Consider the following 24,092-nt stretch of genomic DNA (forward strand, 5'->3'; position numbering starts at 1 on the left):
TATTCAGTTTATTCTTACTGAATTATGTTCAAGAGACCTAATTTCCAGGCACAATACTGTTTCCCAGGGAGCCTGGAGTACTCAGAGGTGGTCAGTTGTAGAGTTAAGGACCCTGGAAGCCCTGGCTTCTCCCAGCAGGTGCAGCTCCACAGGGTAGCAGCAGTGCTGCTGGCAGGCGAGTGGGGGGAGCCAGGCTGCTTGGGTTTCCTCCCATCTCCTTGGGCAGAGCCCCAGCAGGCTGCTAAGAGCTGCTCTCCATTCAAAAAGCTCTGGATTCAGGGAGCAGAGGTGCTGGGCTGCCCTGGAGCCACAGGCTGTAGGGTCAGACTTTGTTACAGAAGGTCAGGCGATCTGCTAAGAGGCACAGTTGGAGGCCTTTTTATTTGATGTTAGATTGGTGTCAAATGGGCTTTTCACTACAAGGTGTTAAATCTCTTAAAAATATTTTTCAGATTAATTTTTTTTCTTCCAGTTCTGCAGGGGTCTGTGGGGGCCTTCATAGAACCTGCCAAAGCAAACAGCAACTCCACCCTAAAAATTGAACATTTAAAGCATGTACAAAAAAGAAAGGTGTAGCAAAGCTTTCCTTGGCACTGCAGAACGGCGTGGACTATCTGTTCCTACTAAACATTCAGTGCAGGCATTTTTGATTTTTAGTGTCCTGCATTTCTGTGAACAGGGTTCATGTGGTCAACACACGATCCAGAAGGTGATTTACCTTGCAGTTTTAATTGGATTGTTACTACTGACAGAGTAAAGCAACACATCTCATTTAAGCAGGTACAAATAGATTCTTCTTCTGCAGTTTTTTCTTCCAGTGCCTGCTTCTGGTAGTGGTTTTCTGACAATAATCAGGATGGTCCAGGAGCAAAATAAAAGGGGTGAAGAGAACTTTGTTTTCTCTTTGGCACATTTAGCTGTATTTTCTTAGCTAAGCAAAAAATTAAAGACCCATTTTACTTTACCTGTGTGGGGAGAGCAAATGAGGGGGATATGCTTTATGTGCTAAATGAATGTTAGTTACTCTTTGGTAAAGAAGTGACAATACCCACACTGCTCGTAAAGAGGATTCACATTAAGGCAGGTCTGCAGCATTGGTCTGGTCAAAGACTCTACTCTGCAAACAAAACATGTATCTGTCATAGCATTCCAAGCTACTTTTGTGTATGCATGTGGCAATGAACGTGTAATAGATCTTCCCTTTTATTTGAATTCTCTTACTTTTCCTTTTCTCCTCCCGTTCCTATCATGTCACCACTTGGGTTAAATTTGCACTATGGAAAAGCTTACGTGCTAGAGGCAAGAGCTACTAAGACAAAAGAGGATAAATAAGCAAAGGTAAAAATGTGCATTTTTAAACATAGAGCAGCACGGCCTAAAATGTGAGAGTTGCAAGCGTAATTATGAAAATGTCAACAAACAGGCGGATGTTTTATAATGGCTCTTACTGAATGAACTTGTTTCCCAGCTGACTTTTTAGAGATGAGCTGTAAATTCTTTCATTTTTTCTCCTTCTTGAACTGCTCCATCCCACACATGTAGGTGTCACAGTATTACTTTGAAACTAGCTGTAGAGATGACCCTGGTTCATCTCCCTGGGACTGTGTAGAGCCCACATAAACAGAATAGGGATGTGTTAGAAGAATTCATAATCATTCTGAGAGGCTTAGGACTCAGTCTGGAAATGAAGAATATGCCAAAGGTATAGAAAGCTTAATTGACAGCCTTAAAAAAAACTAGCAACAAGTAACCTGATAAATGGCACAGACTGTTAATTAGATGTCTAAATTTACCAATTGTGTCAGGAAAATTAGGACACTGGGAACAATATGTCTCTAAGCTACTCACTAAACAACTGCTGTACCACTTATTTATATTTATCTGATTAAAAAGTATGTGCTGAAAGGATCACAGGCGTAAATCTCTCCTCTCACTAGCCTGAAGCTCCCAGGCCTCTCTGCTCACAAGGCTTCTGTGTCCTGATATTCCCTTGTCTAACTGATCACTGTAATACATGGCCACAGGAAATATTAAGCTGTTAAAGAATTTTCATAGTATTTATAAAGGAGAGAACCATGGGGGACTTCTGAGGCCTAATGTTTGGGGAAAACTACTTATAAATTCTTGTTTGTTTCATCATGAATTGGGCTGGGCCCCCAGTGATGAGAGGAAAAGGGAAGTTAGACTCCCACTTAGATTTCTATGATTTAAGTAGGTACGTATTTAAGTAAATATGTACTGCAAAATGTGGCATGTTTACATATGGGTGTGATTATGTGCACAGTTAAATACATGTATAGCTAAGTGGGCACACATTTACATCATGTCTGCACAAGGACCCTGTTGCCCTGGTCATGGAGATGCTTCTACTGCACCTCCAGCCAGCAGACAGCTCCCAGCCATGAGGAACACCATGGCTCACTTCCCATACCTCCTGACCTTGGCATTTCTGAGGATCAGGAGAGATCATCATTTCAGTGATCATTAATTGTCTCTTAATTAGAAGTAACTCCTTAAATTTCTAAGCCAGTCTACCATCCTTCCCTGTGTACCTGATACTAGGCAGGACTGACTACCTGAGAGATAATAATGGTATTTTGAAAGATAGATGCTTTGCTTCTTTCTGACACTTAGGAGTGATAACTTCCTAGATGTATTCTCCCCAAAGCCTGCTTTGGGCTGGTTGATTAGTTTTAATTCAGGGGGGAGTTGAGAAGGAACACGTTTGTGGCTGGCTGTGTGTGCAGAGCTGGGTGTGGAAGGTGCCTGTGTGTGCCCTGCTGCTGGTTGGAGCACTTGGCACAGCAAGTGCTGCTGTGCCAGCCCTGATTTCTGCAGTGCTGAGCCATGGTTGGAGCTGTACAGAATGGCTTGAGAGATGTCAGGCAAGTGGTGGTTTGAATCCTTTGAAGGGAAGGTCAAGTACTTAATGCAAGCTTCAATAAGAGGATAATAATAATTAGAACTCATAAGAGTTACTGGTTGCAGATCCAAGATGTAAAGAGGGAGATACTGGGATTATAGGGATGGGAAAGATTTAGATGGATTTTTTTTTTTGCAACTCTAGCAGTGAGAAAGCAATGATATCTGAGGTAGCTGGAAGGAATGTGTTCATAGGACAGCCTTGGGAGAGAGGTCCCTGGCAGTGGCTGGTGCTGATCCCCTCTATCCAACTGCAGCTGATTCTCTGCAGCTCTTGAGCAATCTACGCTGTCAATGAGTTGCTAGCAGGAAAAAAAATACTAGCTAGGCTAGATTAAGGAACATAATCAAGCCTGCCTGCTCTGTAGGCATTATCAAGCAGACCATTATGCTCTTCTAGATTTGTATAGGTACATTTCTGGCATTGGATAAAGGTGGAGAGATGACATTTCTGCTATGAGCACATTCTGCCTAGGAGAAGGGTGTTGAAAAAGAAAATTGGATGGCAGGCTTGCTACATCTTTTTTCAATGTGGTGTTGTACAAGATTGAATGAGTGAGGATTTTTTTTTAAGAGTTCAGATGAGAAGTTCTAAGGAGCTCTTGCAGTTAAAGTAGATTGGATCAAAAATGTTCTGAATAAATTTTCTGTATTCACTTTTTTTTCAACTTTGTTGTGCCTGATTTTCTCATTGAACAAAACAAATTCTGCTCTACAGTTAAATGTCAGATCAAAACAATTCTGTGTATTCTGATTTCAGTTCCACTTGTTCCAATACTGGCTGGCTTCTGTCAATGCTGAGGTGAGGTGAGGGGTGTGGATAATAGTGGATCAGAATGTAGGCAGTGTAGCTGAAAATTGGTTAATCTCAGAGTAGCTAATATAGCTTGTTACTTCAACCTTTGCATTACCTCAAGGCCTTTGCCCAGAAGAAAAACTGTGGGAGACTCTTTGCATCCTGCTACTTCCTTGGCAGCCCTTTGCTGCAGCATTCCGAGTTCTAGTCTTTGTCTCTGCCTGAAGAGTATGGGATATCCCATTCTGCTGGTGATCAGGAGCTTGCTGACTGACCTTGTGCACATCAGGACTGTTTTCTTTTTTTGCATTTAATTTGTTATAGATGAAGGTAACAAGCAGAACCCATAGGTAAAGCAAAGCTGTGAGAATCCAGCCAGATAAAGAAGTTTCATCTGTCAGTTCTTGAGTTTTGGGCTTTTTGCTGTTTTGTGGTGAGGCTTCTTCCCAAATACAAAAAGAATCTGTTGCCATAGTGTCCTCTGCGTTTCAGTTCTGAAGCACTGATCTGTCCTTAAGCACTTCTGTAAGACTCTGCAGGGAAAAAAAATCCTTCCCACTTTGGTGCAAAAACACATGGAACACTATGAGACTAGAATTGACAAGTTCTGCAGCTTTGGGAGGCTACACTTTGGGCCCTTGGAAATCTTGCTATGTAAGCAAAATTAAGAAGGGGTGGGAGGGACGTGTTTCATATCGCTAGCACAAGACAATTGAAAATATCAGTTTTTTTAGCTTTGCAGGCTTTCGTGAGCTTTAGAGAGTCATGGAAATTGATATATTAACCTAATTTACATGGATTAAATTTTGTTTTGTTAACAGACTGGAAAGATCACACAGTTTTTGCATTTAATTTGTTTTAGATGAGGGTATCAGGTGGAAGCAGTAGAAAAGGCAGAGCTGTGAGGATCCAGCTACATAAAGAAGTTTCAACTGTCAGTTCTTGAGTTTTGTTCTGAGCTGCTGTTCTGTGAAATGGTAAACTCTGCATCTACTGGGGAATTAAAAAGATGGAGTGGAATGAAATAGACCTTTCTCTTTTGGCCTTGCTTCAGGAAAAGGAACATTCCTTATGATAGGCTGTGATTGGAATCACAATGGCATGGAAAGCGTGTCTTGAGCTTGTCTCCTAGGCCATGCTCGTATTCAGGGAGCAGCTGCTAGAAAAAGAAGGAATGCCTAGGTGGGGTGTTGCTCATGTCTCTGTTCATATTTGTCTTTGACTACTTGTGCTAGTAAGTCAAACTTTTTGCTTTTCAGACTCTCCATTTCACCTTCTGGATATGTCTTGAGCAAGATAAGAACCTTTGAGTACCTTCATTTCTTTACTTTTCCTTTTTCATTTGTTTCAAGCACCACTAGCCACATTAGGCAAGATGAAATTCTCACTATCCTCTGTGTAACAAGAAAGTACCCTATTTGGAACCAGTTTTCAACCAATCTGTTAAATACTAGTGATTTTTGTTAAAGATTTCCAATAGAAGCACTAGGGCATTAACTGGCTTTTACAACTCTGCTTATTTAGAGAATATGCCAGTTAATTGCTAGAGGAAGTATGTCTAAGAGTACAAAAGATGTAGTTGTTAATTCCAGCTATTGTGAGTGGACATTAGGGAAATGGTTTTTTCCACATGTACAGCTATTTTATTTTCCAGTTATTGAAATTCAGGATTTTGGATTTGACCATGATTTCTGCTTTACATTCCTGTATCCTGTTGCTTTTTTTTTTTTTTTTTAACTCCCAGGAATTGCTGGGCTGGATTTCTAGTGATTCTTGTCTTTTCAGCAGCAGTTGGAAAGGAGACAGTGGTACAAGTGAGACAGGAGGTGGCAGGAAGATGTATGACTGCTGGGAGAGGGGTAAAAGGATTTCATTTTCCCCACATGGGAAGGAAAACTGAAGCCAGACAACTGGGCTTTTTAGTTATAAGACCACAACAAAATAACATCATCATGGCACTCTAAATCGATAATGCAACTTCGTCTGAAATTCTTTGTATCTTTAATGCAGTTGTCTAGATACACAACGATAAGACTACAAAGACAACTCAATTATCATGACAAAAAAATGTTTTAAATGTTGTAACTAATAAATCAAAATAAATACAGATCAAATGATGAGTGGTATACATAGTTGATAAATTAGACACACTTTTCACTGTTTCCCATGATAGGAGACCAAGCATATAGCAAAAAAATGGAAATGCAGATTAAGTTGTTTCACAGTCAGGTTTCTAGTTTGTTTTACAGATTAAATACTTTCAGCTAAATGTAATTCATCAATTGCAATCGCTCGTGTGGTGCAATTCGTGTTCATATGGTTGTGGGGGTTTTTAATGCAGTTAATTTTTGGGCCTGTTGCCAAAACATGTTTTTCAAGAAGTGCAGAGTGGCTTCTCCTCCCCTGTGTTTGTGAAGGTAGTTTTTAAACAACAATTTATCAAGTTAAGAAATAGAAACAGTACATGTGATCAGTTGCAGTTCATGATGAATAAGCAGAATATTCATGGTACTGAATACTGATTGTGTTCAGTAATTCATGGGTAACTTGTAAGCCAGAATTTGTCCCTAGGAATTGTTTGATGGACAAAGGCTCATGTCTGATACATTCAGGAGAAACTGATTGTATCAAGCACAGTTTGGAACAAAAGAGGCTTAGGTTCATTGACTGACTACACAGCCTGGAGTAGTTTTTTATCAATGCCATTTAGTTTTTATTCATGCAGTGATACTGGCAGCTCCTGTGGCAGAAATTTTAGAGAGAGAGAGTGAGGGAGATAGACTTCTGTGTTCTTCAGCTTTCTATGCCACTGTGGGCTTTGAATTTAACTTTTTTTTTAATCACCCTCATAATGAAGATCTTTTTTAGAGTAACTTATTTGAGCTAAGATAGTGACATGCAGAATTTTTAAGGTATCTGTTCTCATTTTGGACTCTCGTTAAAATTAGCACCAGTAGTTTGGTATTGGACATAGCTGAATGAGTGAATATAACGTTAGGACATGGAGCTGTGGAGGTAGTGAGAAAAGAAGTGAAAACCTTTGTTTGGTGAACAGAGCATTCCTGTATCTGAACAAGAAATTGGAGATTTTTCCCTACACTGTCACACAAAAACTACCTGTCTGGCAACATAGACAGCAATAACAAATAACCATTTTTAAAATAGTGTGTGAACATTTGTGTTTGGGAGTCAATGTGTGAAAGGCAAGAAATATGCAAGAATAAAAATATTTGGGGAATCTGGGCTGTTGATGGTGTTCATGCAATTTCAAGGTGCATCATTTTAGTAGCCAGCAAAGTAGGGTACTTCATTGTTTTAAACTCTGTTCTAGCAATTTTCTCTGTCCAGAAAAATGTATTTCTTTATCTGATTGCATCAGAACTACTACTTTTAAGATTCAAGAAACAGGAATGATTGCCAGGTTTTCATTGAAACCACAGTTCATGACCAATACTATTGCAAACAGATATGACAGAGCCATGTAATTCAAGAATTGACTAAAACTTTTAGTGACTTAGTTCCGATATTTATTTTTTATTTATAAAGCGGTACCAAAGAAAGGATTTTGGTACATTCAGTTTAGCTAATCAGTCTGATGAGAGAGTCTGTTGTTTAATGACTGGATGAAACCTTCCCTATCCTGAACCATTGTCCTTCAGTAGCCAGAGCCACATTTTGTGCGTATGTTTGAGTCCTTTGCTTTTTCCTGTATTGGTTAGTCACTCTAACTAACCAATTCGTTTTGGCATGAAAATAGCAGTGGAATTATGGAGGGTGAGCAGTCTGGCTGCCTGGTTTTTACACATGCCATGTAGGATTACTCTTGCTGAAAATGACCAGTAACTAAAAGCCACAATGTATGAGAGCTGAAGATATTTCTTAAAGCTTAAACTCAGCCATAACTAATCAATTTGATTCCTAATAGCTATTTTCAAAATCCACCAAAACCTGGTGGCAGAAGAGCTTGCCAAATGCAGGCTGAAGTTCACCTTCCCTGAACATCCCCATTTCCTAGGTCCTGCTCCTGACATTTCGCTTTGTGTCAGGTTTGCTGTACCGAGGAGAATAGGGAAGAGCTTCCTCTTGAGAGTTGTGGTGGAGGTTTTTGCTTAATTAACTGGCAGAGGGTATGTCTGCGAGTGACTCCTTCAGTGCCACCTTCAGCCCCGGAGTGCTGTTAATTTCCTGCAAAATACAGGGGAACATATTCCCATCAGTATGTCCACACAACTCCTAGTGATGCTAATGAGAGCTGGGTGCTTGTGTCAGAGGGGAAATTGCTATCTGTGTGTCGGGACTGCATCCCCAATCACTGAAGGGTGGAATTGCATTGTCTCACTGCTTCTTTGTTATGGATCATGTCTTTCAGCAGCTTCATTGGGTTTTTCTTCTATTGCTGTAACTATTCAAAGCCAAGTTTTCCTAAGAAAACCACAGAATAATATCAGTTTTGTCAGTCTGCCACATTAAGTGCTGTATTTCTGGGAATTTCTGGGGAAATAGCAGAGGGGAATTTTGGCAGGTCAGACAGGTTCTTCTAGACTTGCTCAAAAAAACAAAATTAATTTGTTTCATGCAGATAGCTGTTTGCTTGAAAGCTTCCTTTAGTACAATATGAAAGTGATTCAGCTCCCTAATCCATCACTGGAAGTCTCTGCTACCATCCAAGACACTTAAAGGAATCACATTTACAGTTCTAATTGATAGCCACTGTTTTGACAGGCAAACAGATTTCTCCTCCCAGTGGCTTCATGCAGTTGGCCTCCAGCAGACCTTACCATTAGCACAATTCTACTGAAAAGAATATGCAAGCTAATAATAAATCTGTGGGGAAGGATATTAACCACAAACTACTATGTCTAATTAGTAATGTACAATAGCCAAGGCCAGGGAGGGAAGGTATTATTTATCAGAAGAGCTGATTTTGACAGTTTAAAAATGCAAAAACATCTATTATTTGTTATGCCAAAACACATCTTTCAAAATACGGTATATACATAACTCTTCTCTTACTTTGGCATTGTTTTGAATGTTGCTGCTTTGTAAAAATGACAGCTATAGTAAAGGCACAGAGGAGGAATTTGTGTTGCTTTATCTTTAGAAGTCCATTATGAAATCTAAAAGCAAGTAGGGTTTTTTTTTGCCTTTACAACCTCCCTTGCCTACTCAAGAGCCATCTCTCTCCCTCTTATATCTCCCTTCAAAAGCATCTTTTTACTGTGAATTCTCTTAGTTCAGAGTTTATCAAGTACTCTGAGGCTGAGCTCAAGTAAGGCTGATGCATCCTGCTGAGAAAGAGTGGCAGGGATCTCTCTGGAGAGCTCTCTCAGCCACTGGAGAGATCTCTGCGTGTCCTCACTGCACAGTGCTGCTCAGTGGCTCGGAAGCAAGAGCACTGGTGCTCAAGACACATTCCCTTTATGCAGTGTCCAGCAGAAATCCCCAGAAAGGTGTTTCTGTAGCAGTGCAGCAGTAGAGCATATGAAAGGAGTGTGGAGAAAGGAGGAGGAGAGTGAGTGTGTTGGAGAAAAGAAGGAAACTAATGAGGGGTGAACTTAAAGGAGATGGGGGGAAATAGTCGAGGGGAAAAAGCAAACAGGCTAGAAAGTGAGGCAGGTGGATGTGCAGTGGTAATGGAATCATAGCACTGAACTGATCAGTAGAGAAAGAGAACAGGACCTTTTAAACTGAGCACATAATTTTTACCCTTTGTGACTTGATTTCTTCATATTGGAATGGATATGATGATACATGCTCAACGTTAACTACTCATTAAAGTCACCACATTCCACAGAATGGAGCCTTCATGAAGACTGGCATGTTGTCTCAATTGAAACAGGGAGGGGAGTCCTCTGTACTCCTGCTATTTCCCAAGGATGATTTTCCTTGGAGATCTTTCTGGAACCTGCAGTGTGCAGGTTTGCTTCATGAAAGTCAGATAAGCCCCAACAAATCCCCACTGTGACATGTAAGGAGAGGAAGGCACATGAGAAGGTGAGCCCTGCAGTGGTGAGATGATTAGCAAGTCTGACACCTCAAAATATCATGGCTCTGAGTGCAAATGTAGCAGGTTTTCAGTTTCGTTTTGCAAATGTCGTGTATTTAATTTGCCTCATGAGTTTTGTATCTGCACTTCTGATAATGTCACAGTTCTATGTTGTTTTCCCATAGCCAAGAGGGCTGAGCAAAAAGTTTTGTAGTGCAACTGGAGATTCTCATGAAGTGCATGAGTAGCTAAAATGCTAAGAAAAGCAGTGACTACCATGAGAGTTATGATATGAGAAAAATGAAAAGTTCTTCTCTGACAAACATGCATTATGCATCTACATATACATGTAATTGACACTTTAGTGAAGTCTAGGGTCATATGGCTGGTAATAAGGGAAAGAGACACCCAACATGCTCAGCTACCTGCAGAGGGCTGCAGGTGTTGCTGGGATAGAGGTGTGCTGGCTCTCACTTGACTGTAGGATTTTGAAAACCACAAAGTGGTTCTGGAGGGGCTGCTGGCAGCATCAGCAGACTGCACAGCCACTCTGTCTCTCCCTTTGCCTTACTGATTGCACCTTAGAGGAACAGGTTCAGTCAGAAACTGCATTTATATTTTGCTGCATGGAAAAGAATAACAAATATCCAGAAAAATTAATAGCAAGCCTGACTGCCTGCTTCTTTTCCATTTACCCTTCACTTCATAGTCCTGAGACTATGAAATGGAAATTAGGAAAGCAAAGTCAAGGGCTGGTTCTTTCCTTTTGTTTTGAATGTGGAGTTACCATGCCCAAGGCATGGATGGGATTGTTGTGTTCCCCTGGGATTGGCAGGTTGCCATTTCCAGACCCCCCCTTACAGGACAAGGACAGCAATGTTTCACTGCACTGTTTGGAACAGAATTAGTATTCCCTTCAGAAGAAATTACATGCTTGTAAAGGGAAACCAGGAGGGAAAAATAACTGCTGCTGGGACAAATAAGAATATATGGGAATAATTTCTTACTTTGGTAGAGGGTAATTCCACAGTCTGATGGACAAATGGGCAGTGCTTGTTACATTGGACAGACCATAAATTGATTTTTTTTCCTCTGAGCAAGCTGTAAATCACAGCTGTCCTTATTTCCTGCAGATTTTTCTTTTGTGATATATGTAATGTAGGATGCAGAATTTTTGTCCTCGTGACCAGAAAGATTAGCAGTGTGGTCACTAGATGATTAAAACATAATTTAATGGAAACAGGTGCATAGCTGCCATTGAACATTATGGTTTTCCTGGTCAGATAATAGGAGTAGTGACCCCTTTTCATAAATGCTACCTCCAGGACTCAGACTACCTCAACATGTTTTCTAAGAATAAGCTCCTTGAAGTATAAAGGATGACTCTTCACAGCTGCCTTCTGTTGTCTAGATTTACACAGTAGCTGTTAAGAGTTATTCTATTCCATTGGTTCAGTAGATGGACTTTGTGGGTTTACACTTAAGCTTGGTGGCCCAAGTCTTAAGGTGCCACCTCGCTCCCTTGGGTTTTGTCTTTGGTCATTTTTTATATTGCAGAAGTACGATTTTGCATATGGTACAGATGAACAGGAGTAGTAACAATTTCCTAGTACTAATTATCAGAATGAGTTACAGTAACTCACCTCTGTCTTTTTAAGAGCAAGTTCTACGTTTAAAAAATAAGGTTATGGGGGGCTCAAAGACTTTGGGAAGATGGGTGAGGATATTTTGGGAGCACTATTTAAATTGCATCCATTCTGCAATTTCTAGGCAAAAGATCAGCCTCCTTCATGTCACATGGGAAATAGCATCCAGTCTTTTATCTGGTACTGAAACACAGATATTATTCTAGGCAGTGATACCAGAAATGAAGATTTTTCTTTATTGCTGTCCACATGCTTGATACTCTCTTGAGTAAACTTTAAACTTCACTGTGTAATTTAGGGCTTCTGTTTGACATTTCATTTCTGTGTGTGACCCTCTCCACTGAAGATTATAGATTATTTACCTGTGAGGTGTTACAACAGGCAGCTTCTCAGATTCAGTGCTGGGAATTCTTTCAGTAGCCCTTAAGTCTGTGAACAATTCGACGATCCATGCATGAATACAAATGTGATTAAGTATCTTTTCTCAGCTTTGTTTGCTTTGTTCTACTGATGCCTATGAGTTACATAATGAGTAGCATGTACAGGGTCTGCATTAAAGGCAGTTTCGCATTGTAGCAGAATTCATGGCAATTTTATTTTCCTTTCAGCAAAACTTCAGTGGGGAAAAAATTGCACTGTTGATTTATTTTGAATGAACTCGCAGAAGTCTTACTAAGTGTGCCATGTGGATAGCTCCTTGAAGTGCTGAGGGTTAATACTCTCTGCTCTTAATTTCAAATTCCAGATAAATATGGTTTCAGCTTTGATCTTATCTGGACTAATTCTTTGTCACTGTACTAATTAATTCAGCATGCTGCAGAAAACATGCTAATTTGGGCATCAAAGAAATAAACGGGTGGGGGGAGGTTGTGTTTAATCAGAGTTCTTAAAAGATAAGTTTTACTCCCATTAAACTGGTACTGGAAGTTCAGTCATTTTAGTCTAGCTCCAGCAGTCTGATACAGTAAATAAAAAATAAATTAAAAAATACAAAACCGCCACTTGTTTGCTTAATTTTGATGTAACAGGAGCATAATAAGGTGGATTTTTTTTTTTTTTCTATTTGCAACGTCTGCATAACTTCTCTCTTCCTGCTGATCATAATAATTTTAACTCTGATCACAGCATTAGCATAATGTGGATATCTCCCAAAATAATCTGAAGATAGCTAAACGTGAGGATACTCACATTCATGAAGTTCAACTGCATTTGTGAAACACAGATAATAATTGTAGAATAGCACACTTGGACAATTTGTTCCATGCGTCCAGTGATGGAATAAATCAGAGGTTAGGTCACTTTTTCCCTTTTCAGGGGAGCTGGTTTTGGTTGCCTAAGCTGCCCTGTTGTTTGCCATGGGAAGCTGCTGGTTTTGTTGCCCTCCTCTTGTTGCTGCCCTGCGAGTGAGCCCTAGTAGTGGGAGAAGAGGCAGGCAGCAGGCCAGCTGCAAAAGTCTTTCCTGCAAGCAAACCTCACCAAATCAAACTAAAAGTTCTTTTTTTCTTCTTTATTTCCCAGTTCTCTTTCCAATTTACCCAACAGTACTGGTGTTGTACAGAGCACTGTCCCAGAATTGGGGGCACTGCCCACCCAGGAGCAGGGAGCAGCAGGAGCTGCAATAACCCTCTCCTGTGTTCATCATCTTATTGGCACCTTCCTTTCACCCTGCCAGAGCAGGGAGCTTGGGTCCAAACCTGCTCCTGGGCAAGGCTTTGTCATGAGGAGGTTTTGCTGTAATGTGTGTTGCACACTGGAAGGGGAATCTCCATCTTGCTGGAGCTAAATGAGGGAATGGGATCCACTCTCTGGAAGCAAGGGGCTGGCAGAGGACCAGGAAAGGAGATGCTTAATCCCTCCTGTCCACAGCCCCCCAGCACTGAGCTGCCCTTTTTCCATGTTTTACCAAAACAAGTACTTTTCTTTCTGTAGTTATTTTAGCTGTTGCAAAGCTCTTGATCCCAATGGGATAATACTCAATGGCACACTTCTGCCCAGTAAGTAAACATTTAGTAACAAACCTTTTAGGTGTTTAGAGAGCCACTAAAAATGTGAAAGATGTATTTCATTAATGCTGCTATTAACATAAATGTAAAATGAGCCTGGCCTGTAATCACCATCAAGTCTGATTCATTAAGGATCTTTACAGCAATGTTTAATACTCTGTAAAAGTGTATGTATGAAAGCAATTAATCAAAGCACAGTGCTGCTTCTAGTGTATTTCTTCTACTGTAAAAGCTGAGTGATAAAATAACTTAAAACACACTGCAGTAGTGGCAGTTAATAAGCTTTTTATAGTCCCTGTGTGGACCTGAAAATCATACCTTATTAGTATCTTTATCTTTCTTTCTCACTTATTCATTCTTACTCACATTTAAATTTCATTTTAAGAGTTATTTCTAGCCTTTCATAAGGGACCTGCTTTAATAATCTCAGCATTTTTCCCCATTTTGCTGTGAAATGACTTAGAGTCAGAGCTTTTGTTATATGTACTTTACAAATCACTCTGGTTTTTTACAAATCATTTCTGGAGATGTCAAGATTTTCTGACAGTGTTAGGCTTTGTGTCTTACTTGATTGTGTCACAGGCACTCTTGAATTATTTTCCCACAGATGTTTGTACTTTCATTATGTACCCTGTTAGCTGTGGTAGAACCTCCTGATCATGGGCAACTGAATTAGCTAAGAAATCCAAATTGCTGCATTTTAGTCAGCAAGCAGCTTCAAGGTTCCACCCACCAGATGTTTCTGCTGCTTAGAAGTCTGGGTCTATAGACCTGCCTGCTTTTTAATCCTTGAAGCAAATATCAACACATTTGAGATCTAGAAGCCCACAGCTCCACACGGAAATGAAGTGTTGCCATGACCACAGCTTTAGGTCTTGCATGCAAGACATTTATCCCAAGAAACAGAGCAGGTCTGTAGTAGGTTTGTTTTCACTTTTATCCCTTAGAATCCTTCAAAAGAAGCACACATATGCTTTAATGCTATAGCAAATAAAATGGCAATAAATACTGCAAGACAACATATATTTGCTATTTAGAGACTTTATTTCCTTAATGTTTCTGAGGGGAACAATTTCAGTTTTTGCAGTGCACCCTTTGAAATTAATAGAAATAGGATAATGCTTCACTCTTGCACAGCACATTTCCAACAGCTGCATATGGGCTTTTCCCAAAAGCACAAAGCACTCAAAGATCTGTTCACATAAAGAAAAACCCTTTATGTTTTTATTTACAGGAGAGCTGTGCTTTGAGTAGTTGGAATTTTAACTTTCCCAACTGAAAAGTATACTAAGGTAAACAGGACTGTAACATCTTCAACAGTGCTTCCTTCCCAGGCATTTACAGTGAATAATCAAAGAACTGGGGCACTCACTCAACCTGGAAAGGCATGGATTTATTTCCTTACTGTCATTGCAATGACCAGTGGCTTCATTTGACATAAATTGATTATAGATATCTATAGAATGAGAAGATACAGGTGATCCATTTGTTTTCAGGTCTTCTAGTTATATTTGTCCACTTGTTATAAAAGGTTTTCAGAGTAATGAACCCATCAGATATTAAGTTGAAGCAAATTTGACTGTGCACAGTATAGCAAAATGGACATTTTAAAAATTTGTGTACCATACAATTTTTCATTAATATTTTTATTCTGCTGACAATAGTATTAATTTGGAAGGCAGATTTTACCACAGTCCAATTATTCATTGCCCGGAGAATTGGCATTTTCAAATCCTAAAGCCATTCATAGAATTTTAATATGGATTTGATTAATTCTGTAGTATAATTTGACAATAGATTTTATCCTGTTCTTGTTGAAATCAGTGGAGGCCCTCATACTGATATCAATTATAGTATGATCAAACCTAATTTGATCATGCAGCAAGTACTCTTACTTTTTTTTTGTTGTTGTTGTTGTTCCAATAAGCAGTAGAGACTATAAAGCCTCACAAGCCCATGCAAAATTACAATGGCTGGAAGTTAATTTTATCATCAGAAGCCTGTGGCAATTAGAACACATCAGTGAGCAGACCATAACTTTTAAGACAGGGTGTATGAATTCAGCCAGAGATGATACTGGGTTGTTTGTGGTTTAATGCTGTCTGTGTATATTGCTTTTCTTAACAGTGTTAAATGTTGTGCTGCTTTTATTTTCTAATATTTGTGCAAGATTTTTGTTGAGGTGGAAAACATAATAATAAGAGAACAGAATGAAAAACAGTAATAATAAGAAAATTAATGTTTATGATATAGCAATGTGTAGAGCAGGCCAAAAGAAACAAACCTACATCTGAATATTTCTCCAGCCTTGAGCTATGTGCTATATCCTTAGTATAACAAGTCAAAATTGTAAGCCTGCACAAATCCTATCTGAAGCAAAAAATTACAAAGAAATAGCCATAGAATCATATAATAATTTGGGTGGAAGGGACCTTAAAGACCACCAGTTCTGTCCTGCCATAGGTAGGGACACTTTCTACTGGTTCCTGAATCCCAGGTTACTCAAAGCCCCATCCAACCTCGCCTTGAACACCTGCAGCAATTCCACAGTTTCCCTGGGCAGCCTGTTCCAGTGCCTCACCATGCTCTGTGAGCAATTTCTTCCTAACAGCTAATCTAAATCTACACCTTTTCACTTTGAAGCCATTTCCCCATGTGCTATCACTCCTTGCCCTTGAGAGAACTCCCTGTCCATCTCTTTTGTAGCCCCCTTTAGGTTCTGGAAGGTGCAATAAGGTCTCCCTGGAACCTTCTCTTCTCCAGGCTGAACAACCCCAGCTCTCTCAGCCTTTGGTGATAGGAGAGGTGTTTCAGCCCTCTGACCATCTTTGTGGCTTCCTCTGGACTCACTCCAACAGCTCCACATCCTTTTGTATGTTGGAGACCCCCAGAGCTGGATGCAGAACTCAGGATGGGGTTCCACAAGAGTGGAGTGTAAGGGTAAAATCACCTCCCTCAACCTGCTGGCCACACTGCCTTCAGTGCAGCACAACAACAAAAGTTGTTTTCATCAAGACCAACTCATTATTCCCAGTTTATAATAACACTGAAACTTGCCAAATTTATGGCAAGAGCAGCTCTACCAGCAAACAGCACTGTTTTTGTAAGGCTTGTCATGTTGGCAGTTATTGCAATCAAAATTGTCACTTTATTTTATTTAAAATGTATTTCTCCAGTAAGCAAGAAATAATATCTAGACTTGAAAGGGACGTGTGTTAAAGGCTTTTTTTTTTTACATTTCTCTTGAGTATGCAACATATCCAACTTCAACTCCCTGCAGCAATACAAAATGCCCAAGAATAATGTTTTCAAAATCAATACATGCTACAGTCGAATATGAAACTCCACAAACCTATAATTGAAACTGTGAGAGAAAAGCAGGCAGGCTGAATATAAACAAAGTACCAGAGCTGGATTATGACCAAGATGCAAATGGTAATATGGCCTCCTGAGAAAACTGCCATGAGACCTTCCCAATGTGAGCAAGTGTCAGAAAGCAGAGGTGTTTCAGGAGCAGCCTGCTGGGGCTCATATCCAGGTGATTTCTTGTTTGGCTGCCTGGCATCTCTGTAGAGAGTAATATATGCAGAATTTCATTTGGCTTTTCTTTTTTACCTCAGTCATTTCATACCTGTGCACCCACCTTATTTTGTTTCTCTTCACTCTATGTACAACCTCTGTCTCTCATGTTTCCTGACTGCTGCCTTCACTGCCACCACCACCTTCTGATGAGGTGTGTGACTCCATTCTCTGGGAACTGCTGGAGCTCAGAAAGAAGCAGTGAAATCAGTGTGCTGCTCTACGCTCAGGAAAGGGAAAAGCGTGGAAAGTATATTCTGTATTTCTGGAAGTGCTGAAATGAGTAGGGACCATGAAGAAAGAACTGAAGATTGTTTGTAGACAAGGTGTGTGTATATTTTGAGCAAAGGATCCCTCAAAGAATGCAAGACACCAGCTATCTCTATGGCGACATATTAAAAAAAAAAAAAAAAACATGGAGTCTCTCTGCTCCCCAGCACAGTGCATGACAGAGGCACTATAAAGCATCTCATGTTACTACCTATAGTATTTGCCCTTTTTATTAGTACCACATGCTATGTGTCTGTCTCTCACATCCATCATTCCCTTTCTAACCAAGTTCTTAATGTCTGGAAAACTTGCTGCAGCGTTCCCAGTAACTTCATTTGACTACACGCTCAGAATTATTAATTAAATTCACAAAAAAATTGGATCATTATCTTATGGGCCCAACTATTTGCAAAATTTCTGCTTTTGTCTGTGGAGAAACATAAAGTGAATGATTTACAGCTTAAGTATAGTCACAGTAGTTCAGCCGTTCCACTTGAGGCAGTTTGGGCTGACATGAAAAATAAGAAGGGTATAAGAAAGATCATGGAGGCAATGCTGCAGACTTTCACAGAAGAGTTTGCAGTTTTGAGTCAGAGCAATTAGATTGCAATGTACTACATTTAATCAAGAAGTAATTACTTTTCTTTACATTGTTGTCATGCATGTAAGGACACATTAATTTTGCAGGGGGAGACACAGGTTGATCATTTACTTGTGGAACCGAGAATTTTAAATTCCTGCAGAGGATGGAAGCTTTTTAAACTTTTTGTTTGGTCCATAATTCATGAGCGTATTTGACCCCGGTGTTCTGTCTAACTCCACCAGAAATTAAACATAACTCCCCAGTTCAGCCACCTTTTTATAGGCTGGGTAAAGCAGACTTGTTATGCATATTTGTACAGTGTATAAAACAACAGTGCAAGCCCCAAACCCACTGGGGCCTCTGGAGGACTTTCACAGCATAAATATTACATGATAGTAATATTACTAGGCAGAAAGAAAACCCCAGAAGTTTATAAAAGTGCTCTTATGAACTGTCTAGGTTTGAGCTCTTGGAACAAAGCAAGATTTTATTCTGATTGCATCCTCATTTAAACAACGAACAAATCCTAAAATTAGGGCATCATGAATGAGAGACAGTAGTTACTGGTAAGAGCAAAACAGTGGCCCTAGCTGGGGGCTGACACCACAGCCAGTGCAGATGACTTTTAGAGAGCTGTCGTGTGGCAAGAGGAGCCTTCAGCCACTTTAAAATGTGCCATGTTAATATTTCAGCTCTGCAATGCACTGCACTTCAGGTTTGATGGGGTTTTTCAACTAAGTTTCAAGCAATAACTTTCAGAAGTACAGGGTCCAAATCAATTTGTAACCAGTCCTTCCTCTTGCATACGGCCCAGGTAAATACTGATAACATATCTTGCAATGTGGGAAATTTATGAGTCACCAAGATATAAACTCAGTGTTTTGATTGCCTAAAATTTCTGTGGTTTATGATAGATAAGTACTGTTTTTCCTTCTGTAATTATTTCCTCATGACTCCTTTTTTGATATCTTTAACAGATTTGGAAAGAAGAAAGAAGATAAAAGTGGGAAGGCAGATCAGAAGGGGACTCCAAAGCAAGGCGTGCTTAAAGAGGAGGAGCTGGAGAAAATGAAAGATGAGCGTGAAAGGTGAGTAAATGGCAGCAACATCTTTGTTCATCAAGGGAAAAACTTCAGAGGAAGGGGTTTCCTGAGGGAGCAGCCAGCCAGCCTTCCCAGACAATGCCCACTGCAGTCAGGTCCAGCAAAGCCAGAGCACTGGGATAGTCCTGGCCAAGTCAGAGCTGCTGTGTGACAGGAGCTTGTTCTCCTGCAGTTCCCGTGAGCTTCACTGTCACATTCAAATCCCAGCTTCTGCTTTAACTGATGAAGATCAGTTCCTTCAAAACCTGTTTCACCTCTGCCCATTCCCAAGGCCGATTGACTTAGTAATTTTCTTCTTTGCTTCTCTACAGCAAGAATCTCCTCCCTCCACCCCTCCTCTCAAAAGTTTTTGCCATTGTTTTCCAGCACTTCAGACTTCTTTGGCTTCAGCTGTGCCATCAGACAGTAGTTTTTGTACTTTGGTATGTTCTTTTCTGCACAGTGTGTGCTGGTAAGCCACATGTTGCAAAAATACGTATGCAACAAATGTTGAATATGCTGAGGAAACACCTGGAAGAAAGCAGGTTCAGATGGTTAAAATCAGTCTGCAGAGGCAGGAGCCTGCCAGCAGTGGGTTGGCAAGAGGGGCAAGGCAAGAAGCTGGGCGAGTGTTTAGAGTTGCTGTATTTCTGAGGTAAGATCTGGGAGTCTGTCCTGTTCATAAAATACACTTTTCTGTGCCCAGTCTTAGTGAATTCCTTATCTTTACAGATTATGAGATTTTACCATTATCTGCTTTTCTCCATGTCTACTCTTCAGAAACCAGAAACAGTTTGTCAGTGTCAACAATGTTCAGAAAACTCCACTTTCCCTTTCCCCAACTCATCCAGAAGTTCCTTGTGTCCTGAAAAAGGTCTTTGTTTCCCTCTGATGGCTGCTATCAGAAAAGTTAAAGGGCCCATAGTTTCTGACTTTCAAGAAGTGTCTGCAGATGCTGTAAAACTTTACAAGTTTTAGTAATACATTTTGTCAGGGCAAGAAGAAAATTTTTCAGAGGTTTCTCGCCTTCACTGGAGCGTCCTGCTCCTAGGAGAGGGAATGGAAGCAGATGTGGTTCCTTTTGTGCAGTGTTTCCACACAGCTCAACCTTTGTGGTACTGGCTGGTGCCCAGGGAGAAGACACCCTGCTTTCATTTGAGTCATGCAGTGCATGGTCAGCCCTATAAATGGTAACTAATGGGTTTGATTGGGGAAAAAGTCAATCCAAACCCTTGAAGTCTGCTGCTAATTTTTACTATTTTAAAAGCTGGCAAGGTATCTAGTTACTACAGCACTGCTACTGGATATGCTTAGCCAGTGCTTAAGTATTTAGTTCATCTAAGTTAAGTAGTGTCAGGAGAAACTTTGTACCATTTGTTTTAAAATTTCTGTGCCGTGTCCTTGATTTTGCCAGATTGATGAGTGCCTTTATATTAAACTGCTGACTCCCAATTTGGATACTGGCAATTTGAGAGGTATGTGTCCTTCATTTTAAAGAAGCCAGTGTCTTTTATTAGGATCCTGGCAAGCTAAAAAGCATGTATCCCATCTGTTAAAGGGCCAGTGTCATTTACTAAAATGTTGGCAGGCTGGAAGGAATGAACCCTTCTGTCTAGAGGTCTAACGTTCCAATTGGACGTGAGATAATTGTTCTTAATATTTCCTTAGTGTTGTGTGCTTTTTTTTTAATTACAGTCACTGATTGACAGTAACTTGGTACGGCTGCATTAGAAACTGGCAGCTCAATGTCTTCATCATCCTGGTTTCTCTAGTAATGATTTCAGTTTTGACCTGGAAGAGTTTGTGACTGAAATGGAGAACAGCAGGTGTGTTGAGAAGTGGATGAACCAAGATGATATTTTTAACTCACTTATTTGATTCTTCTTCTTTAAAGCACAAGAATAGGAATACCACACTTTTGTATCAGGTAGTATATCTTAGATCTCTGGGGGATTGAAATTAAAAATTTTTAAAAAAATCCCAGAAGAATAGTGATGAAATTTCCCTATGTTATCCTCAAAGGAATGCAACAGGTGCTGTAAAAACAAGCAATTTGCTTCAACTTTCTAAATGAAGTAAGAACATGGCTGTGTGTTTGCCCACATAAGACTACCTACAGGCTTACTGTTGAACCCTTCTTGAGCTGGTCATAAAATAGATGAGGCTCTATTTTTGTTAGAGGAAAATTATATAAAGAAGCTACTTCTCCTATATGGGTAAAAACTGTTTGGGAAATTGATTAAAATCACTAAGGAAACATTACCTGACTTGAATGCAGATCAGTCCTTTTGCTTACTTGTTGACTGTTCACCTAATGATGATGCTCAGTAAGACAGTAAAGACAAGTTTTATAGCTCTGTCCCAAGATTTAGTAATTCTGTAATGTAATTCAAGTCCAAGATTTTAATGCACATGTTGGCAAAGAAAACCTTGTGGCACATTCACGCCATAGATCATCTGCTCCTATGACTTCACTAGCTGCAATCCTGCATACTTGGTCTTGTATTTATAAAACTGAAGCTTAGTAGAACACATTCATTTTTTCACATGTTCCTGCTGAGTGAAATGAGTGTATGTTAAAACTACGGGGGATGTAATAGTAGAAAATACTAGAGAAATACAACAAGTTTTGTCCCCTGATACCTGTGATCAAATCCTATATTTAGCAGCTTGAACAAGCTAAAATTGCTTTTCTAACATTTAGCCTTTCTACAATAACTTAAATGCACGTCGAATTTTACTTTTCCAAGATTAGCTGTCTAACTAATTACTGTTCAGATCCTCAATTCAATTATTACAATCCTAAAGTCGGATTTTTTGCTTAAACAGTTTTCTTAAATGCTGACTGCATACCATACTAAAAGATACTATGATTGTTCATCTGACTGTTTTCTTTTTTTCAAAGGCCATGTTATCCATTTTGGACACTAGTGGAAGAAGTTAGAGTAGTTGATTTTTGGGCTGGGTGTGACAGGATTAATGATCAAGTGCTTTTCAGCATCTTAGCAGCTGTGGAACTCGCCTGGTTTTGGATATTGGTTTTGCATGCAATATATGCTTGGCAGCTCTCCAAAAAGCAGAATACTGTTCCAAGATCTCAGCTGAGAAATATTTTTTCGTAGGAAGTGCAAATTCAGTTTACAGAACTGGGCTGTCTCTCATAATTTTGCAGTTTTTTGATTGGTATTGGATAGGCACAACAATATTTCACAAAATCCCAGGGATAGGTTTCTGTAAAGACTGCAGCCTTCTTATAGAAATTTTGACAAGCTTTAGACATGCAAAAATGTCAGATGTGTTCAGTGCCCAGTTATGGGCTGTGCAGTACAAGCTCAGTGACTCTGGTTCTGATGGGAAACATCAGCTCTTACGTAGGTGTGCTGCATGAGTGTCAGCCCATCATGCCTGGAACAGGTTGGATTTCCTGCTTGCACAGAGAAGGAATTGAACAGTGCATGTGCAACAAGTCTGGCACATCCAGAATGTGTTAGAGCTAGTGGGCGTATGCAGACAGAGTATTCAGTGCTCACTCTGTAATGCAGATGATTCCCAAAAGGATAGGATTTGCTTGCACTTCGGTCCTCAGCATAAACTTCCCTGGCAACTCTTTTTATGGGCTGCCAAATTTCGGATTTGAACCTCAGAAAGTGAAAATTAATTTACTATTTTGCTAGCCTAGTAATTTCTATTTCCATTCCACATTGTCCCAGTCTCAGTTTTCAGTACAACTCTGTGCTGCAGTAGCTGCAGTTCTCTGAAGCAGTTCCACATCCTGCACTGAAATGCTGATATAATTATTTTTTTTACTGGTTGTATTCCCTAGCAATCCCCACCAAGATCAAGGTCTCATTGTGTTCATTGCTGTTAGGGAAGCTTGGGCCTGACCTCAAGCACTTGCAGTTGAGGTGGAAGAGAGAAAATCTGACAGGAAAAAAAACATGTCCTCTGGGTGGGAATGTGACATGCAGGCAGTGCAACTGCTTGTCCAGGCTCCTAAGAAGTCCTTGTCAAGCTAAGAATTGATTCCAGACCTCAGCCCCAGGCTTCCTTTATTTTCAAAGCCAATACTTTATACTACTTTATTTTCAAAGCTAATACTATTATGCGACTACTACTTCTGCAAGCTTCAAGTAGTGAACAGGAACTTTGAATGTTAGGCATTCATTCTTTAGTAATAGCCTTGTCTGTGTCCAATTGAATATGAATTTGACTCCTTTAAATTATTTTCTTCTTGTCCCTTTACCTCCTTTAGTTTTCATTGTGCCAAGTTGATGCAATGTGAGTGAATTTTGAGTGGAAAAAGACAGGAGCCTCATGATAGTTCAGGAATATTGACTTAACTGGGGGTACAGTTCTTTGAGGTGGGTTTGTCCTTCCTGACACAAGTCACATGCTTCACTGGACTGAGGCCTTATTTTTAATAAACTCATTGTTTTGTTCATGCTTCAAAGAGTTTGGCTGTAATCAGGCATGTGCTCCAAAGGTCGAGAATCTGCCCATAAAAGGAAGAAGCAAATGCTATATCTGAGGGTTATTTTGATCAAGCTGACTCAAATCTGTATTTTTAGCGTGTTCAGTGTAAATTACTCAGAATTTATCATTTTAACGATAGGATGTTTGTTGTGTTATTAAATACTGGGAGAGGCCTTGTCTTTTCTTCCCCTCAAAAAAGATTTCATCTCTTCCTCCATTTCTTTCCCACTCATTTTGGGCTATTTTCATTTTCTAACATTTGAAAGTCATTGTAAAATGAACTGGATAAATACATTAGATGCATGAGTTTTACACATCATAATTTGTTTGCCTTTTAAATGCAAATAAAGTGACTTTCAATTGAAAGAAAAATATTTTTTCCTGTTTCTTTTTTTTTTTTACTGCAATTTTCCTACTGAGACCTAAATCTCTCTTCCAACAGAATTGAACACTTACTTGACATTAGAATAAAATTTACAAAATGAAGCGCCTTGTTCAAAATGGGAGGATTTTTTAAAGTAGCATGGGAGTTAGTTAATGAGAAGGCACTCCATGTGAAAAATAATCCTCTGCACACTTTTGTGGGAGTAGTTTTGTTAAAATAGTCTTGGTATTGTAGTCCTCATCGGAGTTAATTGAGGAAAATTTTTTAATAGTATTGAGGTTTGAGTAGAGTGTTAAAGAAGCAGAAAGAATAACTGGCCTCTGCTTTTTCAATGTATGAACTGAATGCTTAAGTTATACTGTATCTC

At 39.7% G+C, this 24,092-nt stretch overlaps 1 protein-coding gene across 3 annotated transcripts in view; it reads left to right on the top strand.

The window, feature by feature from the left end:
• The window catches only part of PARD3B (par-3 family cell polarity regulator beta), a 391,488-nt gene that overhangs the window by 279,344 nt on the left and 88,052 nt on the right, over nucleotides 1-24,092 (top strand). For all 3 annotated transcript variants that reach the window (XM_031505387.2, XM_077785113.1, XM_077785112.1), the window contains one exon: nucleotides 18,763-18,873. In XM_031505387.2, coding sequence (XP_031361247.2) covers nucleotides 18,763-18,873 — 111 coding nt within the window. The remainder of the gene's footprint in view (nucleotides 1-18,762; nucleotides 18,874-24,092) is intronic.

Source organism: Lonchura striata, chromosome 8 (genome assembly GCF_046129695.1).
Source record: "Lonchura striata isolate bLonStr1 chromosome 8, bLonStr1.mat, whole genome shotgun sequence".
NCBI lineage: Eukaryota > Metazoa > Chordata > Aves > Passeriformes > Estrildidae > Lonchura > Lonchura striata.